Genomic DNA, 27,246 nt, shown 5'->3' on the forward strand with positions numbered 1-27,246 from the left:
GCTTAGCTTAAATAATATAATTAAAAATAATTAGTAAATTATATTATGAATAAAGAAGTAACTTAAAAATTTTAAAACTTTTACCAATCGTCGGGCATGCTCGGCGGTGCTAATACTTCCAACTGTGTTGACACAACCGCCCTTTTCAGATGCCCTCATCTTCTTAAAGGTTTCTGATTTAGCCCGGAATTCTGGAGTCCTCCAATATATTACAAGCTCCTGAAAAACCTCCTCGCCTATCCAGCTAGGACGGATGCCGTGAAGCTCATAATTCTCCCTTACTCGCCGCAGCATATCAGACATTCTTTTAGAGCATCTGGTATTGAAAACTTTCTGAACACTTTTTTCACTCAAAGGATCCCACACACATTTCTCCTGCAATAATGTTGTATGACATTAAAATAAAATGTTAAGTAATTATAATGAGAATTTTATTTAAATAACTATAACTAAAACAATAAATTAAATGCATAACCTACATAAATAACAATACCTTAAACATTCTAAACCATTCATCTTTATTTTTGACGTCCCCATAGCTCTTAAAAGCTGATTTATACATCTGCTGAATTATATAGCTAACAATCCTAGCAGCAGTCCGACTCGGCGTAAAACTGAAACAAAAAATGAAAATGTTAGATATAAATTTATATAAAAAATGAAAATGTATACATATATTAAAGTTTTTAAATAGGAAACTTACTTGCTTCCTTCGGGATGAATCCAAAATCTACCGTCAACGACATGAATCTCATCGGGATCATCCCTCCCACGAAGATCAGCTCCGTCTATCTCATCAACTGCCTCATCAACCTCACGGGCTGGTACATGTGTGGGATGTGGGGTGCGTGAGCCTCCAACCTGTGTGGGGCGTGGACTAGGAGATCGTCCAGCCTGTGTCGGACGTGGACGGGGAGATCGTCCAGCCTGTGTGGGGCGTGGACTAGAAGATCGTCCAGCCTGTGTCGGAGGTGTACTACTGGATCCTCCCGTATGCTGAAAGGAGGAAGTCATCTGCATGGGATATGAGAAACCAGATCCTCCAGTATGCTGGAAGGATGAAGGCATGCCAGTATGGGCGAATGGAAAGCTGGGCGGGGGCACACCAGTATGTGTGAATGGAAATCTAGGTCCTCCCGCCTGCTGGAAGGACGGGGGCACACCAGGATGCTGGAAGGATGGCGGTACCGCTGAGTACTGGAAGGATGGCGGTACCCCAGACGGGAATGTGTGGGAGGAGAGTAATGGGGTAAAAGCCTGAGTATTGGCTAAAGACATATGATCAACACTCTGAGGGCGGGAAGACACGGCCATGGGAGGCGCCTCACATACTACTATCCTCGGACGTTGGGACTTCTTACCACTATCTTTACTCTTAGGTGGCATTTTACCTATTTTATTATTCATCAACACATAAATATTCATCAACACATAAATATTCATTAACACATAAATATTCATTAACACATAAATAGATATTTAATAGATATCCACTAACACATAAATAGATATTCATTAACACATAAATAGATATTCATTAACACATAAATAAATATTCATTAACATATAAATATACATTCAATGTTTAGTTATTCTTCATCTTCGCTATCCACATCATTCTCTTCATCATTCTCTTCATCATTATCTTCCATGCCTCGCCATCAGATGGATGCCTCATAGTGCCTGGACTTGTGTTATTTGTGTGATGCCATGTCATTTGACTTGCACTGTGCATTGAAGCAAACATTCTTTTTAACCTTGGTATTATTGGAAGATAAAACATGGACTTTACTGCTACACGGTCTTGATTAGTGTTAACGGCTCTACTGGGAACTTTATATCTTGGACTCTCACAAAACTTACATTCCTCCAACAACCCATCTTGAGTACCAAACTCATTGTCGTAGAACAACATACAACCATTAATGCAACAATCAATCTTTCTTACTCTTAAGCCCAACTTCGACACCAACTTCTTTGCTTCATAAAATGTTGTAGGCAAGTTGTCTTTCATTGCAGTTGAGTCCAACATCATCTTTACGAAGAATTCCAAACACTGATCAGGAACATTCCAATTTGCCTTGGCGGCCAACAATCTCACACAAATTGATAACTTTGACTCAGACGATCCATCAAACAACGGCGTATTCATCTCATTCAACAACTGATAAAATTTTTGCGCTTCCTCATTCGGCAACTCTTCCCCACCAAAATCTTCAGGCTCATCATAGGTCACGTTCACACCAAAAGCATCCTCAACCATGTCACCAATCAGATTAAAGTTTTCCTCATATTCCACAGGCGGCCGACTACTTGAAGCATGAGAGTTGCTAGTCTCTTGTACGTTACTAGGCAGTTCTTCACCGTTAAACGTCCAAACCCAATAATTTGCAATGAAACCCCTTCTATGCAAATGAGCTGTTATTTCCTGTGGGTCACTAATTATTGGTCTACATTCACATTTAAGACAGGGACACCTAACTCCTCCTTCGCTTCGACATAATTCCTGAGCAAACGCCCAACTTATAAACCCTTCAACTCCTACTATAAAATTGGGTTTAAGTCCCATTCTTCCTGGAAATGTTCTATCGTACATCCAACTACGATAATACCGATAATATTCCATACTGCACATTTATACAATCATTGTCATTTTGAGTTAGAATACTAATCAACTTGATACTATTCTTAGACGTATACTAGTTAATATTTACTATTCTTAAAAATATTATTTAATAACAATACTACTAATATTTTTAACTACACATGTTATATTGAACCTATGTTAACCATAAAGTTACTATTTTATTAACTACACATTTTAAGCTACACATATTAAAAATATTCTTTAATAAAAATACTAATTTTAAATATTTACTATTATTAAAAATATTATTTTATTTTAAATTATAATATTTTATTTTTTATTTTTAAATATAAATAATATTTTGTAAACATAACTTTTACACTCATTAAGATTAATATGTATATTATTTTTAATAATAATTTCTATTTTTAAAAACAATAATATATATTACATATAAAACATATTCTATTAGAATTTTTTTAATAAAACTATTTTTATCAAATATATATAAAAATGATGTATTTTTAATTATAGTTTGTTTATCTTTCTATTCTTCAAAAAAATAACTTATTTTATATAAACATAAAAAATTCATAACTTATATGTATAAAGTTATTTTCTTGTTAATATTTTATTTTCATAATCCATAATATAAAAATATTATCCTTTTATTATAAACATAAAAAGTTAATTTCTATATATGTAAAAATTAAATTTATAATAAAAATTAAATTTTATATAAATATTTTAATAAATATTCTATTTTTTTATAATAAAGTATAATATACCTAATAAACAAAAATATATAATAAACATATCTAATAAACAAATATATATAAATATAGTATAATAAACATATCTAATATATATTCTGTTTTTTTAAAATATAGTATAATTACTCATTATAATAACTAATATATATAATAAAAATTAAAAATAAAAACTTTATAATATACCTAATAAATAAACATATATAATAAACATACCTATATATATATATATATACTACAACAAATACAAACACAATATAACAAACACAATATATACAAACACAATATATACTAGAATTTTATAACAAACACAATATATTTTCAACAAATACAATACCTATTAAACAAATTTTATAAACAAATTAACATATATACCTATTAAATCTATTTAATATATACTATAATACACAAAAATAACTTACCTCTTCTTCAATCTACTCCTCCTTCTTCAATCTACAACCTTCTTCAATCTACTAATTAACCTATACAAAAAAAAATCAAAAATTAACAACAACATATATAATAAAATTATCAGAAAATAAACAAAATATCAAAATAACATTAACTACCTTTGATTCAAAAAAAGAATTGGGATTGAACTGATTTGGGAGAGAAGGGTTGGATTTTAGGAGAAGGGTTTGGGTTTGCAGAGAAATGGTTTTTGAGTTTGCAGAGAAAGAGTGAGAAAGGGTTTGCAGAGAAAGAGTGTGAAAGGGTTCGTGAATGGTGGTGGGGGGAAGTGAAATGGTTGGATTAAAAGACAATGTAGCGACGTGGAAAGCACATCGCTAGTTGCCACGTGACATACACGTCGCAACATGGCAACGGTCACATACACGCCTGCAGAGCTGCCACTGTGTCACATCAATGGAACGTTGTATTTGAATTTTAAATGTAGCGACGTGGTAATAACGTCACAACCAAATTTTTCATAAATTTGAATATTCCCCCCATTTGAACGTTATGGGGTGTGGTGAATTAATTTATGTAATTAATGTAGCGACGTGTATCCCACGTCGCAACTGTTTTTCACATTACCCCATGTCTGACTTCTAGTCACTTTAAAGCTGTAAAGTTATTTATTATTAAAATATAGGTGGCGATGTTTAGATCACGTCGCAACCAGAATTTTCTAGCCACGTGTTGTCCACGTCGCAACTTATGTCGCTGGGGAGGAGTTTTTTTGTAGTGGCTCTTGTTTCCAAACATGAGTTTTTTCAATGGTTTAACTCCCAACCAAAATAATCATTCCCTAAAGAAGAATAATTTACTCAAGATAAAATAATCTACTCTTGGTAGATTTACAATAAACCTTTCACCCAAAATAGTATCCTTACTAAGATTCAAGGACACTCTCAAATGACTATGATTTAAAATGTGAGAAAAACAAAAATGATATACATCGATGATGAGAGAAATTAAGTGAGATTTTTCACGTTTTCTAGATGATTTGAAATGATAAAGAACCTCTTTATTTATCTAATTGATTATGCTGATTGACTAGACAATACAAATAATTGATTATTGTTGCACAAAATAGAAGGTTTAGATTGAGAGTTGTTAGCGCAATCTTTAAGAGAATGTCATAAACAATTTGTTAGACGCTGGCCTTAGGATCTAGAGGGGGGGTGAATAGATCGTTCACAGTTTTACGGAGTTAAACGACTTTTCAGCGGAAGTGATTCTGAATCGACTCGCGTCTATTCCGAACCACTATCGAAACGATTATATATGTGTTTAAAAACCAGTCAAAGACTTGAGGTAAGTGATAAGAGTATACGTTGCAGAATCAAAGCGTTGCTCTTATTGAAAATCAGATTAACTTCTTGTATGATGGACAATGTTTGCAATGCAGTAAGATTGATAGAAACAAATATACAAACACTTGGTGATAATGATCAAATTGAAGGTAATTCAATGTGTGGTGGATTGTGATGTTTATGTAAGTTCTTAATTCACAATCTTAACACTCGAATCGTTGATCAATTTGCTATTATAACCAAATATGAACAGAATGTAAATGAAAAAGTAAAAGCGACAAGAACACGATATTTGTTTAGGCAGTTCGTCGATCGTCCTCGCTACGACTACGTCTGCCCCCAATTCCAAATTGAAATTGGGTAATCTTTCATTAATGTTGAAAGTAGTATATACAAAGAAGATAACAAAGCGATAAACGATAAACCAATTATGTCGATCCTTTGAATCTTCTTCCCCCTTAATCTTGAGCAAGATCAAGGTTATCCAAGAGCTTCACTTTGATTCCCTTCTGCAGTGTCTTGATTCCTTGAACTCCCCGTTCCTCAATCGTTACACTCAGCCGAATCCTCAATGAACGCCTCTTGATAAAACCCCCAAGAACCACCCGTCGTGGAGGACAAAACCCGCAGATTTTATTCACCAACAAACCCCACAAACCTTCACCCACTAGGAATCTTCAATTCCGTTCCATGGACGTTATCGAACTCATCACTAACCCGCAACGCAAGAATGATTATGTGTAATTGTGTTGGAGATGATGAAGAACGAAGATGAGAAGCGTTTGTGTATCTTTCAGTCGTTGGTGTTGGCTTGAATAATTGAACCTTTGATAATATATATATGATAGCTTAACAGTTGGAGATGAGAGAAACAGGATTTTTGGCATTCTTGATCGGTTAGGTCGACCTCTTGTAGAGCTTAGGTCGACCTAGCAGTGCTTGCAGAATTTTGCTCCCAGTTAGGTCGACCTGTTAAAGGAGTAGGTCGACTAGAATCCCCTTCAGATGCGTTCTGGGAACAATTTCTTAGGTTAGGTCGACCTAGTTGTTGTGTAGGTCGACCTAGCAGACTGATATGTAGATTTCTTCATTTTAGGTCGACCTGGGTTGTCAGTAGGTCGACCTAACTGCTGATTTTCTGCATTCTTCTTGTTCTGCTTGTGTTGAGTCGACCTATATGCATAGTAGATCAACCTGTACTATCATGAGTGATCAATGCTTGCTTTTCTTTGAGTTTTCTGCTTCCACCTTGTTGTTTGAATGCTTATTTGAGTTTGCCATGAATCAAAAACATCTTTGAGTGTAATCTTGTATTCACATACTCCCCCTTTTTGATGATGGCAAACCAATAGTCAAAACTTTGGTAGTAAGTGATAAAGACTCAACAAGGCTCCCCCGTACATCCAGCATCTATCTCTCAACCAAGCAATCTCTTCACAAAACTCCCCCGTACACTCAGCATCTATCTCCCCCTTTGACAACATCAAAAAGAGAGAACGAGAGAGTAGAAGAGTAACGAGAGAAACATAGATAAAAAATAATAAAACAGGAAACACTAGCATTCATGGTGTAATGGATAAATTGTATACAGTGAAACCATAAGATCTAAAGATGTTTCAAAGAACATTACAACATACATAATCATTAACAGAAGCAAGTAGAGGTGACGTAATATCCAAAGAAAACTTTGAATGTTACAATCAAGCACACATAATATTCAGACACATTTTAAAGAAAACTAAACTAAGTACTTAGAATATTCATGACAGTGATGGAATGAGATGTAATGATATGATGAAATGAAAAGATATGCATCCTAACGCCTTCCCCGTCTTCCTCTTCCTCTTTGAAATGTTTGAGGACGGTCTTCTTCAACTTGTTCCAACAGATCAAGCACGGAGTGATTTAGAGTATTGAAGCTTTGACTTAAGTTGGCATGACGATGCAATGCCGTTTCCTCAAACTGATTCTGTCTTAGAGTTGAGTTGGAGGCTCAAAATCGCTTTTGTGGTCTTGAACCAAGTTGTACAACGATTGATATTGTTGTTGTTGTTCTTCATAGCGATCTTGTTGGAGCTGTTGCATTTGTTGGAATTGAATCTGTTGTGTGTTGAAGTGTTGTTGTTGTAGGAGCTGCATATTTTCTAACATGGAAATGATGTTGGTTTGATCTGGTGGAGGCGGAGCCGTGTATCCCCAAGGGATATCCTCTTGTTGTGAAGGAACATATCTCCAATTTGCATCCGTATCTTGTGCAACATCTTCCATGTGATGATCATCATCATTTGCATTGTCTTGATCAAGTCCTTCTTCTTCATTTCCCGCATTGTTTCCAAACTCCGTGGGATCATCATAGTTGTAGATAACCTTCCCTTTTCCCTTTTGAATGAGATAGTAGGTTTTCCTAACTGGATTCCAATGGTATCCCATAAGAGTCACAGTGGTTTGAGAGAATTCTTGAGATTGATGTATGCGAGTGTAGTGTAAGTGATCAAGTCGCATGCCGAAGTGATTGACAATTGTTTGAATGATTGATCCATAACACAGGGCTGTATTTTTCTGTTGGACTTCATGAAACTTAGCAGCTAGGAAGTGAGGCCAATGTATACGCGTTCTATTTTGCAGCAGATACATGAGCACCACTTCATTCCTTTCAATTCTTGAATACCCTCCTGCCCTTGGTCGAATGATTCTTGAGATTACCCAATTTAAGAGCCTAGGATCTCGTTTCAGATGACCGGCTGTTATTGTTTCATTAGGTCTGTCAAATACAGAAGGGTCTTTGAGGATAGTCTTCATGTAGGCCTCATGGTCATAGTTTCCCGGTACATCCCCGTCTACCATACAGAATTCATCACCTACAATTTTCAGACCGAAGATACTAATCCAGACCCGTTTGTCAACAACATGCGACCTAGAGCCCATTTTGAAACGGAAATTACAACCATCCCCTTTTGTAAATCCTGCATAGAAAGCCCTAACGGTATTTTCACAGTACGGAGTATCACATTGCACTAAGGGATGAATATTTTGATGTTCGATCAAAGCAGCGACATCGGGGATATGCATGTTTTCGACAAGATTTGGATCATAGGTATATTGCTTAACAATTTTTCTTTTCATCTGCCAATTCTCAAAATTTTCCCTACAATCAGGATGAACAAGAGCACTTACCGGTTGAGATGATGAACTAGAAGCAATTTCCTTTCCTTTTCTTGATTTTGGAGGCATGGTTGAAGATGATTTGTGTGAGAGGGATGATTTTTGAACAATTTTGAGTTTGAGGAATTAGGGTTAGCCGTACCAAGTGTGATGAGAATGAGAGGGAATGAAAAAATGGAATGTTTTGAATGAATGAGAGTGGGTCAGGTCGACCTAACAGACCCAAATCTGGAAAAATGACAGCAGTAGGTCGACCTAAAGTGAGGCTGGGTCGACCTAACAGAAGTAACATGAAAAATGACCAATTTAGGTCGACCTAAATTATGAGTAGGTCGATGCAACTGGACCTTTTTAGTCTTCTGTAAAGAAAATTCTTCTGTAGGTCGACTCAAATACAGAGTAGGTCGACCTAAGTTCCCTTAAATGATGAAAATGCCTTAGAAATGTTTCTATATGATGTATTTTTGCTTTGTCATTTGCTTGAATGCCCAAACATTGTATGTTATGAATGAAAATGATGAACACATATACATATGTAATTGAGAAGAGTAGATAAGAACACATGAAGTCACTATAAGCATGTTAATTGATAGCATATTATAACATCAATAAAATTTTTGGAAGTGAACAATAAACATGTTACCGCTTTCTCAATATGTAGGTGTTTTGTCATCATTGTGTGGAGTCCTCTTGTTAGTGTGCCATACTCCTAGATTTGATGATGAATTGTTTTGATGAAATGTTTCATGACTTGATTCCTTGATTTTGCGAAACACTTTTCTAATATCGATCACTTGATGTTCTCCCGGATGCGGGACATGGTCCCAAACAATATTCTGCTAAGAATAGGTTTAAAATCTCTTTGCAATGCAACTTGCCAATTGCACATCAAGTAATGCGTCCTTTGCGTTTTTCGAGTTAACTGTATTTGTGATGTATCTTATACATTTGTGATGGCCAGGTCACCTACATTTCCTCTGCCAAGTATGGTTCTTCAATCTGTCTTTATAGATGACATACCAAGAGTGGTATGTCTTCCTTTATGTGTCTTGAGCACCAGCTGTCAAGGAACCACCACCTTTCGGCGATGTCAAGACACTTTTCCTGCAAAATTAATTTAGAGTGGAAGGTCCCCAATCTTCATTGGGTCCTGGATGGTGAGTACATACATTGTTGCACTTAGGCAACCATTGAAATACTCCTTTAGGAACTAAAATTCTCCTAAATTTGCATTTTTCAATGGTATGTCCCTTTTTGCAACAATAATGACAGGTAATATGATGAGAATATGGAGTTTTGCTAGTTGATACTGTAGCAACCTGCCTAAAAATTAGACTTTTAGAGTCGCCACCTATTCTGAAGGGCGAATAGGAAACCCTACGCAGTTAAGAGATCTGGGTAAGATACTATATTCAGGTCGAGGGAAGGTGTTAGGCACCCTCAACCCTTTCCTAAAGGCTAACATTTCAAAGATGAAGGTTTGTGGCAAAATATAAAGAAAAGTGACAAACAGAATAGGGTTAATAATTTTAATCATTGACATGATTAGGGTTTGAAGGAAGGGGACTCGCCTTGTTGCCAAGTGCCTACGTATCTCCTTAGGGAGAATCAGAGTCAACGTAGTTCGGGCACAGGGTTGTACGCCATAGAGTTTGATTTGAATGGTTTGAAGGCTTTTTGAATGGCCTATCGTAGTTTGAATTTGATTTGAAAGGCATTTTGAATTACCTAGGATAAAGATCCGTAGTGTCGTGGTTTAGTGTGTTTTAGTTGTTTGGGCGTACAACCCTGATTTGATATGGCACTATTAACCGCAACGATCAATAGATTCGATCGCCATAGTTAACAGATTAGTAGAGGATTGCTGGCAATTCTAATCGATTGATTCGATTATCACTTTTAGCAAATTGATGCATTTTAATTATTAATTTATTAATTTATCGTTACCCCTCATAACCGATAGTTTCGATTACAAATAATAACGAATTGATAAGGGGAAATATGCTAATCATCATAACCAATAAGATGGTTAAAACCATTTAGCAAAATAAATTTATTTGAATTTTAATTTATAGGATTTGATTAATTAAATTAATCGATTATTAACCATCGCGACCAATAAATTTAGTCGGAACGAGTAACAAATTAAATCCTAAAAACTTCTGCCAAATGGCCAATGGGATTGGGCGAACCCTAATGGATGATAACATTTTTAGGGTTTTAGTGTCTTTAGAATTAAATTTAATTAAGTTAATAACCTTTGAATAGTCGAATAATCGGGAGATATAATCGGGAAAATAAAATTCCTAAAAAAACTAAAATAATCCTAATCCTAATTATATTTCTAAACTAATTAAATAATTAAATTAGAATTTGATTTATTAAGCTAATCTAAACAATTAAACAATAAAAATATAAAATTATAACAAAAAGAACCTGGTTGGGATCTTGTGTGGCAGCTTGTTGAGGTGTATGGTAGAGGTGCGTTTTGACCCATTTGATGTGGCTTTGCAATTGATCTGATGGCTTATATCCGAAGGTGCATCGTAGGGGTTTATTGGTGGCGCACACTGGATCTGGTGGAGGCGTTGCAATCCAGTATTGCTTGGTCCTTGAAAGTCCACAATGAGGGAGCAACAACAGGCCTTCAGATCTGTCTTTGTGGGGATCCAATGGTGAGGACATGACGGTCCATGGTGAGGATGCACGCTCAACATACTCTGGATCTGCGAGTGTTATCAAAGAAAACAGAGAAAAACAAACAAAACATGCCCACAGCCATAATCGAACTCGCATCGTGTAGGTCATGGACATATACCCCTTGCCATCTGCGCTGGAGCTGTTGGTTGTCTTTTAATGGAACAAAACGATATAATAATAAAACAACAAAAATTGAATTACAAGGATTTCCGCGCCCAGAACACTGCGCTTCTTCTTCTTCGTGCAAAATAAAGATGCAGACCTATGGCAACAATTTCAAAATGTTGACGTATCACCCTAAAATCATAAACTGAAAAATATGAACCATAAATCACATTGAAGGGCATGAATCAGTTTAGTTTGATCCCCTGAGTAAGATAACAGCCTCAATTTCATGCAATTCAACCTGTATCAAATAATCCCAATTCAAAGCTCTAAAACCTAACAATGGTGAAACATTAAATCTACCAAGAAACTTCAATTAAACGATTCTAAAACGTTCTAAACATGATTATGAACATGAATATACGATTAAATTAGATTTACAATGCATAAATCCACGAAATCAAAAAGTTTCAAAGAAAGGCCAAACCGTGACGAATTGGTCTTAACTCAGAGAGCTTTGAGCCTGAAAACGGATCGGAGTACCCTCAGAGACGCCTCTGGAGTGTGCTTGGATCAATAGAAATCCTTGAATCGGACTCAATCCCCGAATCCCACAATCACTTTTTCTCCATTTTTTGAAGCTTTTTACGTTAGTTTTGGAGGCCGAAACCTGTCCCCCTTCGCCTCTGACTCAGCTTGGATACTTATAGACATTCTCTTAGGTCAACAAACTTGCCCATAATCCATTTAAATCTTGCCTCTTTATGCTAAAAAAAGATTTGATTGGGAACTTGATTGAAAATCATGAAATCTTTCCTAAGTTGATAAAACTTTTATTTTTTCTTCTCAATCTCTATTAGCACGAAATTAACTCACAAATATGGTGTTTGGATTATTAGAATTGATTGGCAAATAAAACCATACAAATCTTTTTGTGCTTTCTTTTGACTATTTGATTTAAATGATATTTTAAATGAATAAAATTCACTAAAAAATATAATAAAAATCACATAATTATGGGATTGGTCTTGGGAATTCTTGGTGACCTCATAAGCAAAAAAAAGTCAGGCCCATTTGTAAAGATATCCATTTTGAACCCTTGAAGATGAAATAAGACGGACAAATTTTGGGGTATGACAGATACTTTTGGTACAAAAGTGTATTTACTATATAAAGGAGTATACGATCTTTTGAACTTATTTGGATCAACCGCAAAAGTCACTTTTGGTTGTAGAGCCTTGTCTAACTTGGCTTTTAGATCTCTTACTTCTTTTTGCCAAATGTGACATGTCTCACAACCAAACCATGATGTAGGATCTATTTCAACTTTATCCTTTTGAATGTCTAGCATAGATTGTTTTAAAGCTTCCATATCCTTTTCGGTTTTCTCAACTTTTGATTCAAGATATGAAAATATTTTCTTATTTGAGGCCAAAAGTTTGAAAGCTTTAATTGCATCTCTATGTAATTCTTCAAAAGCAAGTTTTAGTTGAGAATGAGATACCTTATCTACGAGTTCAGGTTTAAGATGACTTACAGCTTTCTTTTTCTTGTGTTGATGAGCCATGAAACATAGGTTTGCTGATTCTTCTTCATCGCTTGATGAGCTTTCACTAGATGAATCACTTTCCCATGCTATGTAGGCTCTTTTAGATTTGTTATGACCTTTGCTTTGGTTCTTCTCCTTTTCTTTCTTAAGGTATGGACAATCCGGTTTGTAGTGACCGGCTTTCCCACAATTGAAGCAAAGACCTTTGATTTTTCCCTTGTTGTCGTCATCTTGTTTGAACATGTTTGATTGCTTTCTATAGTTGATCAAGCCTTTGTCAGAATGTTTTGCTCCATTTTTCTTTAGATATTTGTTGTATCTTCGCACAAACAGTCCCATTTCCTCATCATCGGAGTCTTCGTCATCACTTGTGTCACTATCCTTTGGCTCTCGTTTTGAGGTCTTGGAGCTCAAAGCTTTTAGAGCTATTGACTTCTTCTCTACCTCTTTCTCCATGTTCTTTTCTTTCTTTGTCCTTTTCTCATGCATGTCAAGGCATTTAAGGTGTTGTTCATGTTCCTCTAGTTTACCAAATAGAGTTGTGATGTCTAAAGTGTTTAGATCATTTGCTTCCTTTATTGCTGTAACTTTGGGTTGCCATTCCCTGTTCAAACATCTTAAGATTTTGTTAGTAGCAACTGCATTGGAAACAGGTCTATCAAGAGAATTTAACCGATTTTTCAGATGAACGAATCTCTTCTGCATGTTTTCGATGGATTCACCATCTTCCATGTGGAAGAGTTCGAACTCTTGAGTTAACGTATTGATCCTAGCTAGTTTGACATCATCCGTTCCCTCGTGGGCAACTTGCAATGTGTCCCACATAGCTTTAGCTGATCTACAATGGGAAACGCGATAGTATTCATCAACTCCTAGAGCTGAGATTAGAATGTTTCTCGCTTTCCAATCGTATGCATATCTCTTTTCATCTTCAGCATCCCAAGTATTTTCTGGTTTTGGAACAACTGCACCAGCTGCATTTGTCATGGTGATCTGAAAGGGACCATTGACAATAGCTGTCCAGATGTTCCTATCAATTGCATTGATGTGGACACACATACAATCCTTCCAATAGCCATAGTTTTCACCGTTGAAAACTGGAGCTCTATTGTGAGCCCCTTTAGGTCCGGAAGCCATCTTTCCAATAAGTGTTTCACGTAGCACGGAATAAACCAGAGCTCTTGATGCCACTTGTTAGACGATGGCCTTAGGATCTAGAGGGGGTGAATAGATCGTTCACATTTTTACGGAGTTAAACGACTTTTCAGCGGAAGTGATTCTGAATCGACTCGCGTCTATTCCGAACCACTATCGAAACGATTATATATGTGTTTAAAAACCAGTCAAAGACTTGAGGTAAGTGATAAGAGTATACGTTGCAGAATCAAAGCGTTGCTCTTATTGAAAATCAGATTAACTTCTTGTATGATGGACAATGTTTGCAATGCAGTAAGATTGATAGAAACAAATATACAAACACTTGGTGATAATGATCAAATTGAAGGTAATTCAATGTGTGGTGGATTGTGATGTTTATGTAAGTTCTTAATTCACAATCTTAACACTCGAATCGTTGATCAATTTGCTATTATAACCAAATATGAACAGAATGTAAATGAAAAAGTAAAAGCGACAAGAACACGATATTTGTTTAGGCAGTTCGTCGATCGTCCTCGCTACGACTACGTCTGCCCCCAATTCCAAATTGAAATTGGGTAATCTTTCATTAATGTTGAAAGTAGTATATACAAAGAAGATAACAAAGCGATAAACGATAAACCAATTATGTCGATCCTTTGAATCTTCTTCCCCCTTAATCTTGAGCAAGATCAAGGTTATCCAAGAGCTTCACTTTGATTCCCTTCTGCAGTGTCTTGATTCCTTGAACTCCCCGTTCCTCAATCGTTACACTCAGCCGAATCCTCAATGAACGCCTCTTGATAAAACCCCCAAGAACCACCCGTCGTGGAGGACAAAACCCGCAGATTTTATTCACCAACAAACCCCACAAACCTTCACCCACTAGGAATCTTCAATTCCGTTCCATGGACGTTATCGAACTCATCACTAACCCGCAACGCAAGAATGATTATGTGTAATTGTGTTGGAGATGATGAAGAACGAAGATGAGAAGCGTTTGTGTATCTTTCAGTCGTTGGTGTTGGCTTGAATAATTGAACCTTTGATAATATATATATGATAGCTTAACAGTTGGAGATGAGAGAAACAGGATTTTTGGCATTCTTGATCGGTTAGGTCGACCTAGCAGTGCTTGCAGAATTTTGCTCCCAGTTAGGTCGACCTGTTAAAGGAGTAGGTCGACCAGAATCCCCTTCAGATGCGTTCTGGGAACAATTTCTTAGGTTAGGTCGACCTAGTTGTTGTGTAGGTCGACCTAGCAGACTGATATGTAGATTTCTTCATTTTAGGTCGACCTGGGTTGTCAGTAGGTCGACCTAACTGCTGATTTTCTGCATTCTTCTTGTTCTGCTTGTGTTGAGTCGACCTATATGCATAGTAGATCAACCTGTACTATCATGAGTGATCAATGCTTGCTTTTCTTTGAGTTTTCTGCTTCCACCTTGTTGTTTGAATGCTTATTTGAGTTTGCCATGAATCAAAAACATCTTTGAGTGTAATCTTGTATTCATACAATTATGGACTTGATTAGACATCATTTATTCGACTAGACCAAAGATCTAATTGATTAGATAGTTGCAAAGAGTCTCCTAATCAATTGAACACTTTCCAAATCAATTGGCTAGACTCTAAAAATATTTTTTAATGTTATTTCAATTGAAAAATGAAAGGCTTGTCAACGTTTATGTGTGTGTAATTTAGCTATGATACTTCCAAAAATACCCTTGTATCTTTATAGAACACTAATCACTCAAACGAACACGATTATGTGAGCTTTCAAACTCTCTCCCTTTTATATGCTGAATTTTCAAGTCTTGATTTCATTAGTTTTGATTTTAGCATCACATAAAGGCCTTGAGTCTTCTTGATGATGCTTGAGATATTTCCATGATAGTTATTGTTCCTTTTGAGAACCATAAGTAGATACTCAAGCTCTACGAATGAACCATAAATGATGAGAGTTGAATAAAGGTGATCTTGAACAGTGGCTCCGATCTCCTTTATGGTAGTGTGAAATGGACCTGCAAGGTTAGCACTTTGCGCAAGTTAGTTCAAGATTCAAGATGAGTATAGTGAAATTGAATTTAGGAGATTATGTACATTCTCATAGTGTATGAATTGTTTTTATATGTTTGATCAAGTATAGTGGACTTTTGATGGATTGGACCTAGGTTTGTTGGGCCTTTTGGCTTATTCGGAACAATTGCCCCCAAGACTCTTTCAAACATTAAAAGGGTTGGAAGAAGTGTGACACCCTTAACCCCAAAAATATTTATTAAAGATATTTTTAAATGATGTGGATCTTCTCTGAAAAATAAAATACGAGTTTTAAAATTTCTTTTCGAGAGGTTTAAACTATCACATCGCAAAACCATAATTTTTTAACAAGAATCATGAAATAAAATAATTTAATTTATACTCAATAAAAGTTATACATATAAACTTTTAAAAATATTATAAATACGAATCCTTGGCATGCTAATTAAAAAAAAGAGACATAACAATAACCTAACTCAAATGTCATTATATCAGTGTTATATCCCAATGTATGTGTATAATAAGTCCAATTGAAAAGTAAAATAATACATAAGTACAATTTCAAGAAGTAAGCCTCTACTCCACCTTCTTGATTGAAAGTCAATCTTCACTCTCAAAAATCATATTGATACATATTTGTACATAAATAAATAAAACATGGGAGAAGAAGACACACAAAAGAAATGGGTGAGATACGTTTCACATCATGTTAAATGGTATAATATTATAACGGAATAGAAATACACATATATAGCACATAAACATACAATAAAAAATTGGGTTAATGAACTTTTTAGTCCCTCTAAATATTGCTGATTTCGTTTTTAGTCCTTCAAAAATTTTCCTTTGAGAAATCGTTCCTTCAAAATTTTTCGTCTAAACTATTGGTCCCTAACGTCAAATTTGCTAGAGATTAGCTACAACTTTAGCCACCGATTAGCTACGAAATTTGACGTTAGGGACCAATAGTTCGGAAGAAAAATTTTGAAGGGACGATTTCTTGAAGGAAAATTTTGGAGGGACTAAAAACGAAATTTGAAATATTTAAAGGGACGAAAAAGTTTATTAACCCTAAAAAATTTAAGCTTACACAGAATCATAAAATGTATGCATGTCAATGTAATGCTTATCCACCTTTACTACCGTGAATGTGGTACCATCATTGGATATTAGAGGTATGTTATTGAGGAATCCTAAACACTAGACCAAAGTCCTAACCACTGGGCTGAAGTCCTAAACACTGGACCAAAGTCTTAAATACTAGACCGAACTCCTAAGCTAACTCTGATATTCATGATGCATGAATTTACTAATAATGTAATTCTCCATCCAAACCTCCTACGCCAATATTAACATTGCATGTTAAGGCTAACATTAGTTCTCCTGAATCTAAACATATCAACATTGCACGTTAAGGATAACATTAATTCTTGTGAATCTAAACATACCAATACTACTGGTTAAGACTAACACTTCTAATTAGGCTAAAACATCGGCTCTTCCGAACCTGAACAACATCAACACTGATTCTTATCGAACCTTTAACATGACCTCCATATTAGGGTTTCACAAGTACTTTATCAACATTATACTTACATCCTAAGGGTATTCACACAATCACTCATCATACCTAACTTGGCTCACAACAACATATTATCAAACATTGAATTCGTGTCCTAAAATATTACACAATTATTCATTATATACAACATTATTCATACACCTAAGCATCATGAAACATATAGTATGGGATAAGTCTATTCATTAGCTTTCTAACATCTGATCGTGTTTCAATCAAAGTTATAGAACTCGACTTATACTATTTTAAAATTTACAATATGATAAAAACAACAAACATCTACGGATGGCCGTAGCTATTACTACGAGCTATGTTGTGAAAAATAATGCCTCGATGAACAAAGTATAACCTGTTTCTTTGTGATCAAGAAACACACAAGGGTAGAAAAGATGATAAACAAAAAGAACAACAAGGATTGGTTATAAATTCTATTCTTTCCTTTATCTTTAAACAAGATTATAAGTTACAAGAATAACAAATAACCCTGTCACCCTAAATTAGGATTTGCAGTATACAATAATGAGAGACTAGTATGCTATTTATAATAAAACCTAACATACTAAACTAATGAGTTTTTTCACAAATACCCATTACAATCCAACTTAGGTTACAAACTAACTTAACCAATTAGACATAACAAACATGCCTAATTCAAAATACTAACAACCCTAACATTTCAACATCCACATACTAGAACACACTTCGACTATATTATGTAGGTCTTCGACACAATCTTTGTCGAACCAGAAGCTACCCTTCGACACACTAGAGTTCGATTCAATTATCACAAATCTCCACCTTGGAACAAACTCTATAACATAAAAGAACAAACTAGCTTTCTTCATGCAGCTTTATCAACTGCATACAGATAAAAAACTTGCAACTCGACATTGTCTTGGTGATCATATCAGTAGCATTGTGATCTGTCGAAAACTTTAGCACTTGGAATTCTCCATGCTCGATTACTCCTCTGACGAAATACAATCTCACATCGATGTGCTTAGTTCGCCCATTATTTGGCATTTTGGAGAGGGCTTATGCCCTGATGGTACCACATGCATATGCATAGTATTGAGTTGCATATTAAGTCACATTTTTGAGTTGTTGTGATAATGAAATAGTTGTCATACTGTGTTGATGATATTGTTATGAAGTTGAAATTGTTGTGCTGCTTTGTTGATGGTTTTGTTGTGGTAAAAGTTGTATTGTGTTGATAAATTGTGAAGTTGTAGTAATTGTTGTATGAAGTGGTGAAATTATGTATGATCTATATCTCCTATATTATTTATCACGCATTCCTTTATATTGTAAGATATCTCACCCCTTTTGTTTGAATTTTACCCCTATATCGGTAACGTATAGGTAATCAATAATGAAGGCTAGTTACCTTCTAGTAGATCGAGTCAGGATTGTCGCTCTGATACGTAACACCGGGGAGGGATGAACTCTTATTTGTTTTGATTATTGAATTGTTGTTTTATGTTGAATATTTTGAGATTAGCGTAACTCTATTTTATTTGAATAGTCATTGAAATTTTTTATGATTAAATATGATGCTGAATAGCTAATTTCATTTCCCACTGCAATAATAAATAAGTTGATAGTTTTGAAGGATTATAATGATGATGTTGTCGGTTCATCCGAAGTGTGTTATGTATGCATGTTTATAAACTTGAGCATATGTGTTTTTAATGTTGATGACGAAGTAGCATCCTATTCTTGATGTTTTATATTGAAATTTTGATTACTCTGATTTATTTTATTCGTTAAAATAACGATGGAGAGTAGGGTGTTATAGTGATACCTCGACCTTGAAGTTTCAGATCATTTGCAAAACCTTCAAGACACAATGCTTCTTTCACATCTTAAGTTAGAGAAATATATTCCACTTTAGTGGTTGATAGAGCAACAGCCTTCTGAAGTGTTGCTTTCCTACTAATTGTTGTGCTAAACATAGGGAAAACATATCCAGAAATAGATTTTCTAGAATCCATACAACCTGCATAATTAGAGTTGACATATCCTTCAATTACTGCTTTACTATCTTCACCCAAGGCTCCACCATAAATTATGACCTTATTCAGAGACCCATTTATGTACCTTAAAATCCACTTCAATGCTTGCCAGTGAGCCTTTCCAGGATTCGCCTTGTACCCGCTTACAAGACTTACTGCATATGCTATGTCGGGTCTAGTACAAACCATAACATACATCAAAGAACAAACTATATAAACATATGTGATGCTATTCATATAGGCTCTTTGGACATCAGTACTAGGTTTTAATGAGGCATATCCTCAATGGACATCCAAGGGGAGTGTTATGAATATTTATGTTAGTGGATGTCCATCCCTCTCCTAGTCTTTCATCTTCCTATTTCATACTTAATATGTGTTTAATATTGTGATTTTCTATCTCCCTTGAGTCCTATAAATAGATACTCATATTGAAATGTAAAGCACACTTGAAATAAGATAAGATAATATTGCTCTCTTTCTTCTCTACCTCTCTTTGATCTCTATATAGTTTTATTGAGTTTAAAATACGAAACATGTTTTCTTTCTCTTCATCATTTGAAATTTTAACAAATATCATAGCAAAGTTATGAGACCTATAATAAATTTTTAAGAATTGATTCAAAGTGATATGCCAGTATCAATCCCATCAGATACACCTATCATAGATTGCAGATATGATTGGCATAAAGTGTAGCAGCCCCAGACTCATGAAAAAGATATAAAGAGGTTAATGGAGCACGTTTAACATGGTATGCAATTTGACCTGTGGAAAGTTTAAGTCAAAGATGTCTTCTACAATAAAAATTACACAAGGTGCAAGATTATGTTGGTGGTAGAAGAGTTTCTTGCCAACAAGGAAGTTATACCATAAGTTTTCAACCTGGTTTTCGGGATGTGAAAATTCTTGGAGTGATTTAGCTTCAAGTAAAATTTATTATTTATGATAAAGTATATTATTATCAGTGATGACAATGTGAAATTCTTGAAGTGATTTATCTTCAAGTGAAATATATTTTTCATGAGAGAGTATGATAGTTTTTAAAACTATGATTGTCGATGAAGACAATGTGAAAATTCTTGAAGTGGTATAGCTTCAAGTGACTACACTCTTTATGGTGGAGTAAGATTTTCGGTGAAAATAATGAAAGTTGATGTATTATTTTTAATCAAGGTGGAGATTGTTAAGATTGGTTAAAAATATACATGTTGATACTCTTTATGGTGGAGTATAATTGTCGGTAAAGACAATGAAAGTTAATTTATTATTTCAATCAAGGTGGAAATTATTGGGTTTGGTTGAAAATATATATGTTGAAGAAGTTCCATATCGCTTATTTTTGTGAAGGAAGAGAGAGTCCAAGGTTATATATAAAATTCAAGTTTTTCTTTACAAGATGCACCCGTCAAAAGCACTTTAAGCTTCTATTTGACTTTCTTAGTCCTCTTATGCTCTTGTATTAGAGTGTTGTGAGATGTAGTTAAATATTTGTTTGGTAGAGTTTGTGTGTACTAGGGGCCTGAGTTAATTGAGAGTATATTATGTGTTGTAACAATTTTCACGTAGTATTATTCTCTGATTTTCTATTGACAACGACCATAATTTTTTTTCTTCTGGTTTTTATGTTTCCACATTATATTCTTGTGTTGTGATTGTGTTCCTCTTTTTATTTATGTTTGATATTCTTCTAACAAGATAAACAATGAAAGTCATCTTTAACAAGATGAAGACTAATTCAAGACATCAGAGAGTTGTGAATTTTTTTCTAAAAAATGTTATTGCAACAAATCTACAAGGATAAGACCGCATACAATTTTTAATTTAGAGAAAGGTATTTCAAAAATGACAACAAAATTTTTTAGATTTTGAATAAATAGTGCAAAAAAGATGTTTTTTTTGTCCAAGATATTATTGTCTACCCGATAAAATAAATAAAAATACTATTGTCTCTTTTTTTCTGCATTGAGTTTTTTCTCATGATGTCAATTTGTGTTTCATTGCCTTTGAAGTCCACTTTATTTTATTCTAAACTTTGATGAGACTTTCAAACTTGAAACACAACATGCATAACAATAACTTTTATAATATAAAATGAGATCTTGGACTTGCACAAATAGTCAGGCTACAAAAGAAAATTCATTCAACATGTAAAGAAAAACATTATCCTTAAACCATAACACACACATGACGACACATAGCCTATGATTATTTCTTTGTCACTCCATTAATTTTTTTTAGCTTCAATAGTTTTAGGAAGAAGCCCTTTTTCTCTGCATGTCTCAATAGCTTCGGTGTACATATCCTCCAAACCGTACTTAAACTCGAATCCCAAATCTTTGATCTTCTTTGAAGAAAATGTAATTCGGTCCAACTCATCAGGAATATTCTTGAACCTAAAAATCCAAAATGAAACAATCGGGACAGTTTGTTATAGATTTTTTTTAAAGTGATTTTAATATTATATTTTTAGGAGTAACTAATTTTGGTTTAGGATGGAATACTTACTTTGTAGGGACATTGTACTCTGGAAATTTTGCATTAATTAATTTTGCAATGTCATGAATATTAGCTTCACATGCATTACATATATACCTCCCTTCAACTTCCATATGCTCAAACAAGAATATATGAGCTTCACAAAGATCATCCAAATGAACAAATTGACCTTGCTTTATAATTGAATAATGAGCCTCATTTCCTGCCAATTAGAGTACAGAAAATTAGGATATTTCTCGATAATATTATCTCGATCCACACCGAGAAAATTCAAAAATTTCATTATTATGTTTATGTAATGTAATTTACCTGTAATAGGAGAAAGGGCAGTGATTAAGCTAGGTGGCATAGATGGACTTAGAAAGGGGCCAACAACAAGAGGTGGAATGATTGTGATGAAATCCATGTTGTTTTCCTTAGCAAATTTCCATGCTTCTTGTTCAGCAAGTGTCTTAGAAACAAAATACATCTAAATAAAAAAAAAATAGAATCAAGATTAAATCATTGTTAATTGAAAGTGATTATGATATAACCTAAATATAAAAATCTTAAACCTAAAATAGTGAAAGAAAATGTATTGAAGTAAATAAATATCTAACCCATCCAGTCATTTTAACTCTTCGACAAAACTCAACGTCACTCCAATCACTCTCGTCCCATAAGAGCTTTTGATTTTCAGTGACGTTGAGTGATCCTGCCGATGATGTGAAAACCAATCTACGAACAGTGTTCGCCTTGAGACATGATTTCATGATGTCTAGTACACCATTTATGGCAGGTTTGATCACTTCATTCTGCAAATTCAAATCAAAGTTCAAACCATTTTGTATTGCAAGAATTTTTTTTCTCAACTAACTTTTATCAATTATAGGTAGATATATACCTCAGGGTCCTTGGACTCAAAATCCATTGGTGTGGCCACATGAAAAACTCCTGTACAACCTTTAATTGCTTCATCAAAACTTCCCTCTTCAGCAAGATCAGCTTTCCAAAGAGTCAATTTGCTTTTTGCACCCGGCAGTTCCAACAAATGCTTCACCTTCTTCATGTTATCTACATACATTAAATCCATAATCCACAATTAACTAAGTGTAACATTTTTTAATTAGTCAAAAAAATGTGACTTAATTTAGGCATGACACATAATGTGATGCAACATAAAAACACAAACCTGGATCGCGAACGGTGGCTCGAACGGTATAACCGTGCTCCATGAGTCTCATGACGAGCCACGATCCGATGAAACCCGCAGCCCCGGTAACACAAACTGTTTCGGAGACAGAACCCATAATTTTTTTCTCTTGGTTTATTCTCTTGATTTTTTTCCTCTTGTGAATATGTTTGGATTGAAAGTTGATTTGATGTGTGCTTATTTTATAGAAGATTTGTTGGTATATTCCCTACAACAAATGTATGGAACAGGTTGACCTTCACCTGCCAATCAACAAATTTTACATAAAGAAAAAAATAATTTAGATTAAAATTTTTTTTTTATATTAAAATAACGTGTACAAATGTAAAACAAATCTTGAAATACATAACTTGTATTTATTAAATTATCTAACAATTTATGATTGCATCAGTTTAACAGAGATATTTGACAGTTTAAAATGATATCACAGTAATAGTCAATGAAAGTTTATGATAATTTTTTTTTGTAGGTTCATAATGGCATTATTTTAAAATTATATCATAGTAATTGCATTATTATTATTATTATTATTGAACTTCGTTTGTTAAACTAATTCACACACAATACTACGTATTATTTTGAACATATGTATTTTTATGCATGGAGACTCTTGACTTATTCACAAAATAAAAAATTTACATTATTTGTAGCATTTTCTTACCTTTTTATATTCTCAATAATATTAAAGAAAAAGTCAATTTAACAATTGAATTTATATTTTAAATGAGTTAATTAAAAATATACATATATTAGAATTATTAGTATATAAATATTTGTTATAGTATATATAAAAAAGAATTTAATGGAAATACACCGACGGTGTAAAGTAATTCAAGAGAAGCACGTCCTTGAGGCCCAAGCTCCACCGCTAGACCAACCCTCTCGGGTTCCCGTCAATAAATTGTAACCGTCAGATTTTAAGTTATGTTTGATTTTTATTTTAATTATATATAAAATAATAATTATGAATGGTTGTAATGGAATGACAGTGTAAAAATTACACTGGCAGTGCATAACCATTAATCTCTATAAAAAATATCATTAATAAAGATTATTCTTTGTTAATTGTTTATTTTTGGAAGCATTCCTAGCTAACCTTTCGATTTACCTATCCTTCTGTTCACCTATACTTTGATAAGTGATGACCATTACGTTAAGCACGTGACCTACCAACTGGCTTTGTTTTTGTTGCTAGTAATAGTTGATTTATCGCTAAGATATAGAATTGTGGAACAGAATCAATTGGAAATTTCCAAAACTTGTACTAAGTTTTTGATTTGTTTTTAGTAGACATTTGTGAATGTCATGTCGCTAGCAACAGCAACGTGTATATCTTAAACAAGTATCGACTCGTGAACACAAAAATTTCCATAGAAAAATGATACTTTTGAAAAACATAAATTAAGTTAACATGAATATTGTGTTATGTTCAAACATAAATTTAGTTCACATGAATATTTTGCCATGTTATGACCCATGAAGATGATATGGGCCTTCAAGAATACCGATGGGGAACAAGAGAAGCACCCGAGGCCTAAACATTTGGAGAATTTTTTAGGGTGTGTTCGGAGATCCACAAGCGAAGTTACTGTAAGAGTGTGTTTTGAGATGCATTTGCGAACACACTTTTTTTTTTAAATAAAAAAATAATTCGGACATTTAAAGCTCGCGTCCGACCCTTCCCTCTTCTCGTTTCTTCATTTTCAAAAAAAACAATTTTCTCTCTACCTCATTCTACCCATCACAAGTTTGCACTCAAAATCAAGTTTTGAAGCTACATTTAGTTGTTTCTTTCCATTTCCAACTTCTTCTACCTAGTGCATTCAACATCAAAGCACTTCAATCTCTCACCATCTTCAAGAAAGATTCACAATCTTTATCAGCCTACGGATGGGTGGTTCAAAATTGTACTTCAAAACTCCGGCCTTGCAGGTCTATGTGCTTCGGGGTACACCAACATCATAAGTGGCATGCCGACTGCTTTTGTTGAGAGATGGCATAGCGAAACATCATCTTTCCACCTTTCCATCACCGAGATGACTATCACATTGGATGATGTAGCTTGCCTCGTACACCTTCCCATCAAAGGAAGGTTGCTTGATCATTCTAAGATTAACAAGGTCGATGAAATATATATGATGGTGGCTTATTTGGGAGCTGACCTCGAAGAAGCATTTGATAAGTGTAGAATAACTAGGGGTGCACATTCCAAGTTCTCTTGGTTAGCAATGTTGTATCACAACAACCTGGAGTTAGCTGAAAACTCGGATGCCGGTGATTTATGGGTTGACCACAGGGAGCGTGCCCTGAGGTGCTACTTCATGTTCTTGGTTGGCACATCCAAGTTTGTGGACAAAAATGTAACCTATTTGAATATGGCCTACCTCAAATATTTCATCAACTTGAAGTTTATTTGCGAGTAAAATTTGGGGGGGGGGGGGGTGGTAGCGTGCTTGGTTTACCTATACCACAACCTGAACGAAACTTGCAAGTGGACGACAAAGCAGATGACTGGCTCGTGCACCCTATTTACGGTAATTTCCAAATCCAACTTACTCCACAAAGATGCTTGAGAATATCGGCTTATGCTTAAATAATAGTGCAACAGATTCTATTTTTGGCAGCGGTTGATAAAAAATTGGCTAGAAATGGATTTATGAATTATCATAAAATGCGTTATTGATGAAAGACACTATATTTAAACATGAGGAAATACACTACTCCTTGATGGAGCAGATTGTATTCCTAGACGTCCAAGTCTTAGAGTTATATGCGTCTTTGTCCACTCCATTTCTGCTAAAAGATAGTTCTTTTACCTAGGCATCTAAGTCTACCTACTTTTTTGGGTTTGCTTCAAAACATGTGTTTTTCGTTGATAGTTGTTGTTCTGTTAAAAGGGAAAGAAAACACATGTGAGGTGCAACCAAATTTGATTTGAACACCACTATCCATTATATTGTTGATGATAATTGATAGTACGGTTTGGAGGATATGTACACCGAAGCTATTGAGACATGCAGAGAAAAAGGGCTTATTCCTAAAACTATTGAAGCTCAAAAAAATTAATTAATGGAGTCACATAGAAATAATCATGGGCTATGTGTCGTCATGTGTGTTATGGTTTAAGGATAATGTTTTTCTTTATATGTTGAACGAGTTTTCTTTTGTAGCCTGACTATTTGTGCAAGTCCAAGATCTCATTTTATATTCTAAAAGTTATTGTTATATGCATGTTGTGTTTTAAGTTTGAAAGTCTCATCAAAGTTTAGAATAAAATAAAGTGGACTTCAAAGGCAATGAAACACAAATTGACATCATGAGAAAAACTCAATGCAGAAAAAAAGAGACAATAGTATTTTTATTTATTTTATCGGATAGACAATAATATCTTAGACCAAAAAAACATCTTTTTTGCACTATTTATTCAAAATCTAAAAAAAAAAATTGTTGTCATTTTTTGAAATACTTTTCACCAAACTAAAAATTGTATGCGGTCTTATCATTGTAGATTTGTTGCAATAACATTTTTTTTTTAAAAAAATTCACAACTCTCCGATGTCTTGAATTAGTCTTTATCTGTTGAAGATGAACTTCATTGTTTATCTTGTTGGAAGAATATCAAACATAAAGAAAAAGAGGAACACAATCACAACATAAGAATATAACGTGGAAACATACAAACTAGAAGAAAAAAAACTATGGTCGTTGTCAATAGACAACCAGAGAATAACATCATGTAAAAATTATTACAACACATAATATACCCTCAATTAACCCAGCCCCCCAGTACACACAAACCCTTCCAAACAAACACAGAAAGTCAAATAGAAGCTTAAAGTGTTTTTGACTGGTGCATCTTGTAAAGAAAAACTTGAATTCTATATATAACTTGGACTCTCTCTTCTTTCACAAAAATAAGCGATGTGGGACTTCTTAAACATTCATATTTTCAACCAAACCTAATAATCTCCACCTTGATTGAAATAATAAATTAACTTTCATTGTCTTTATCGATAATTATACTCCACCATAAAGAGTATCAACATGTATATTTTTAATCAATCTTAATAATCTCCACCTTGATTAAAAATAATACATCAACTTTCATTGTCTTCACCGAAAATCATACTCCACCATAAAGAGTATAGTCACT

The 27,246-nt window shown here is 34.4% G+C and overlaps 1 protein-coding gene across 1 annotated transcript; it reads right to left on the reverse strand.

Annotated features, from left to right (window-relative positions):
- Positions 1-21,468: 21,468 nt before the first annotated feature.
- On the reverse strand, positions 21,469-23,256 carry LOC131596617 (dihydroflavonol 4-reductase). Its single transcript, XM_058869336.1, has 6 exons — positions 23,073-23,256; positions 22,785-22,954; positions 22,501-22,695; positions 22,211-22,370; positions 21,911-22,103; positions 21,469-21,798 (listed from the first exon to the last, which is right to left on the reverse strand). Exons 1-6 carry the CDS (start codon positions 23,188-23,190, stop codon positions 21,630-21,632), a joined length of 1,005 nt encoding a protein of 334 aa, XP_058725319.1. The 5' UTR covers positions 23,191-23,256; the 3' UTR covers positions 21,469-21,629.
- Between the last annotated feature and the right edge of the window lie 3,990 nt (positions 23,257-27,246).

This window comes from Vicia villosa, linkage group LG4 (assembly GCF_029867415.1).
Source record: "Vicia villosa cultivar HV-30 ecotype Madison, WI linkage group LG4, Vvil1.0, whole genome shotgun sequence".
Classification (NCBI taxonomy): Eukaryota; Viridiplantae; Streptophyta; class Magnoliopsida; order Fabales; family Fabaceae; genus Vicia; species Vicia villosa.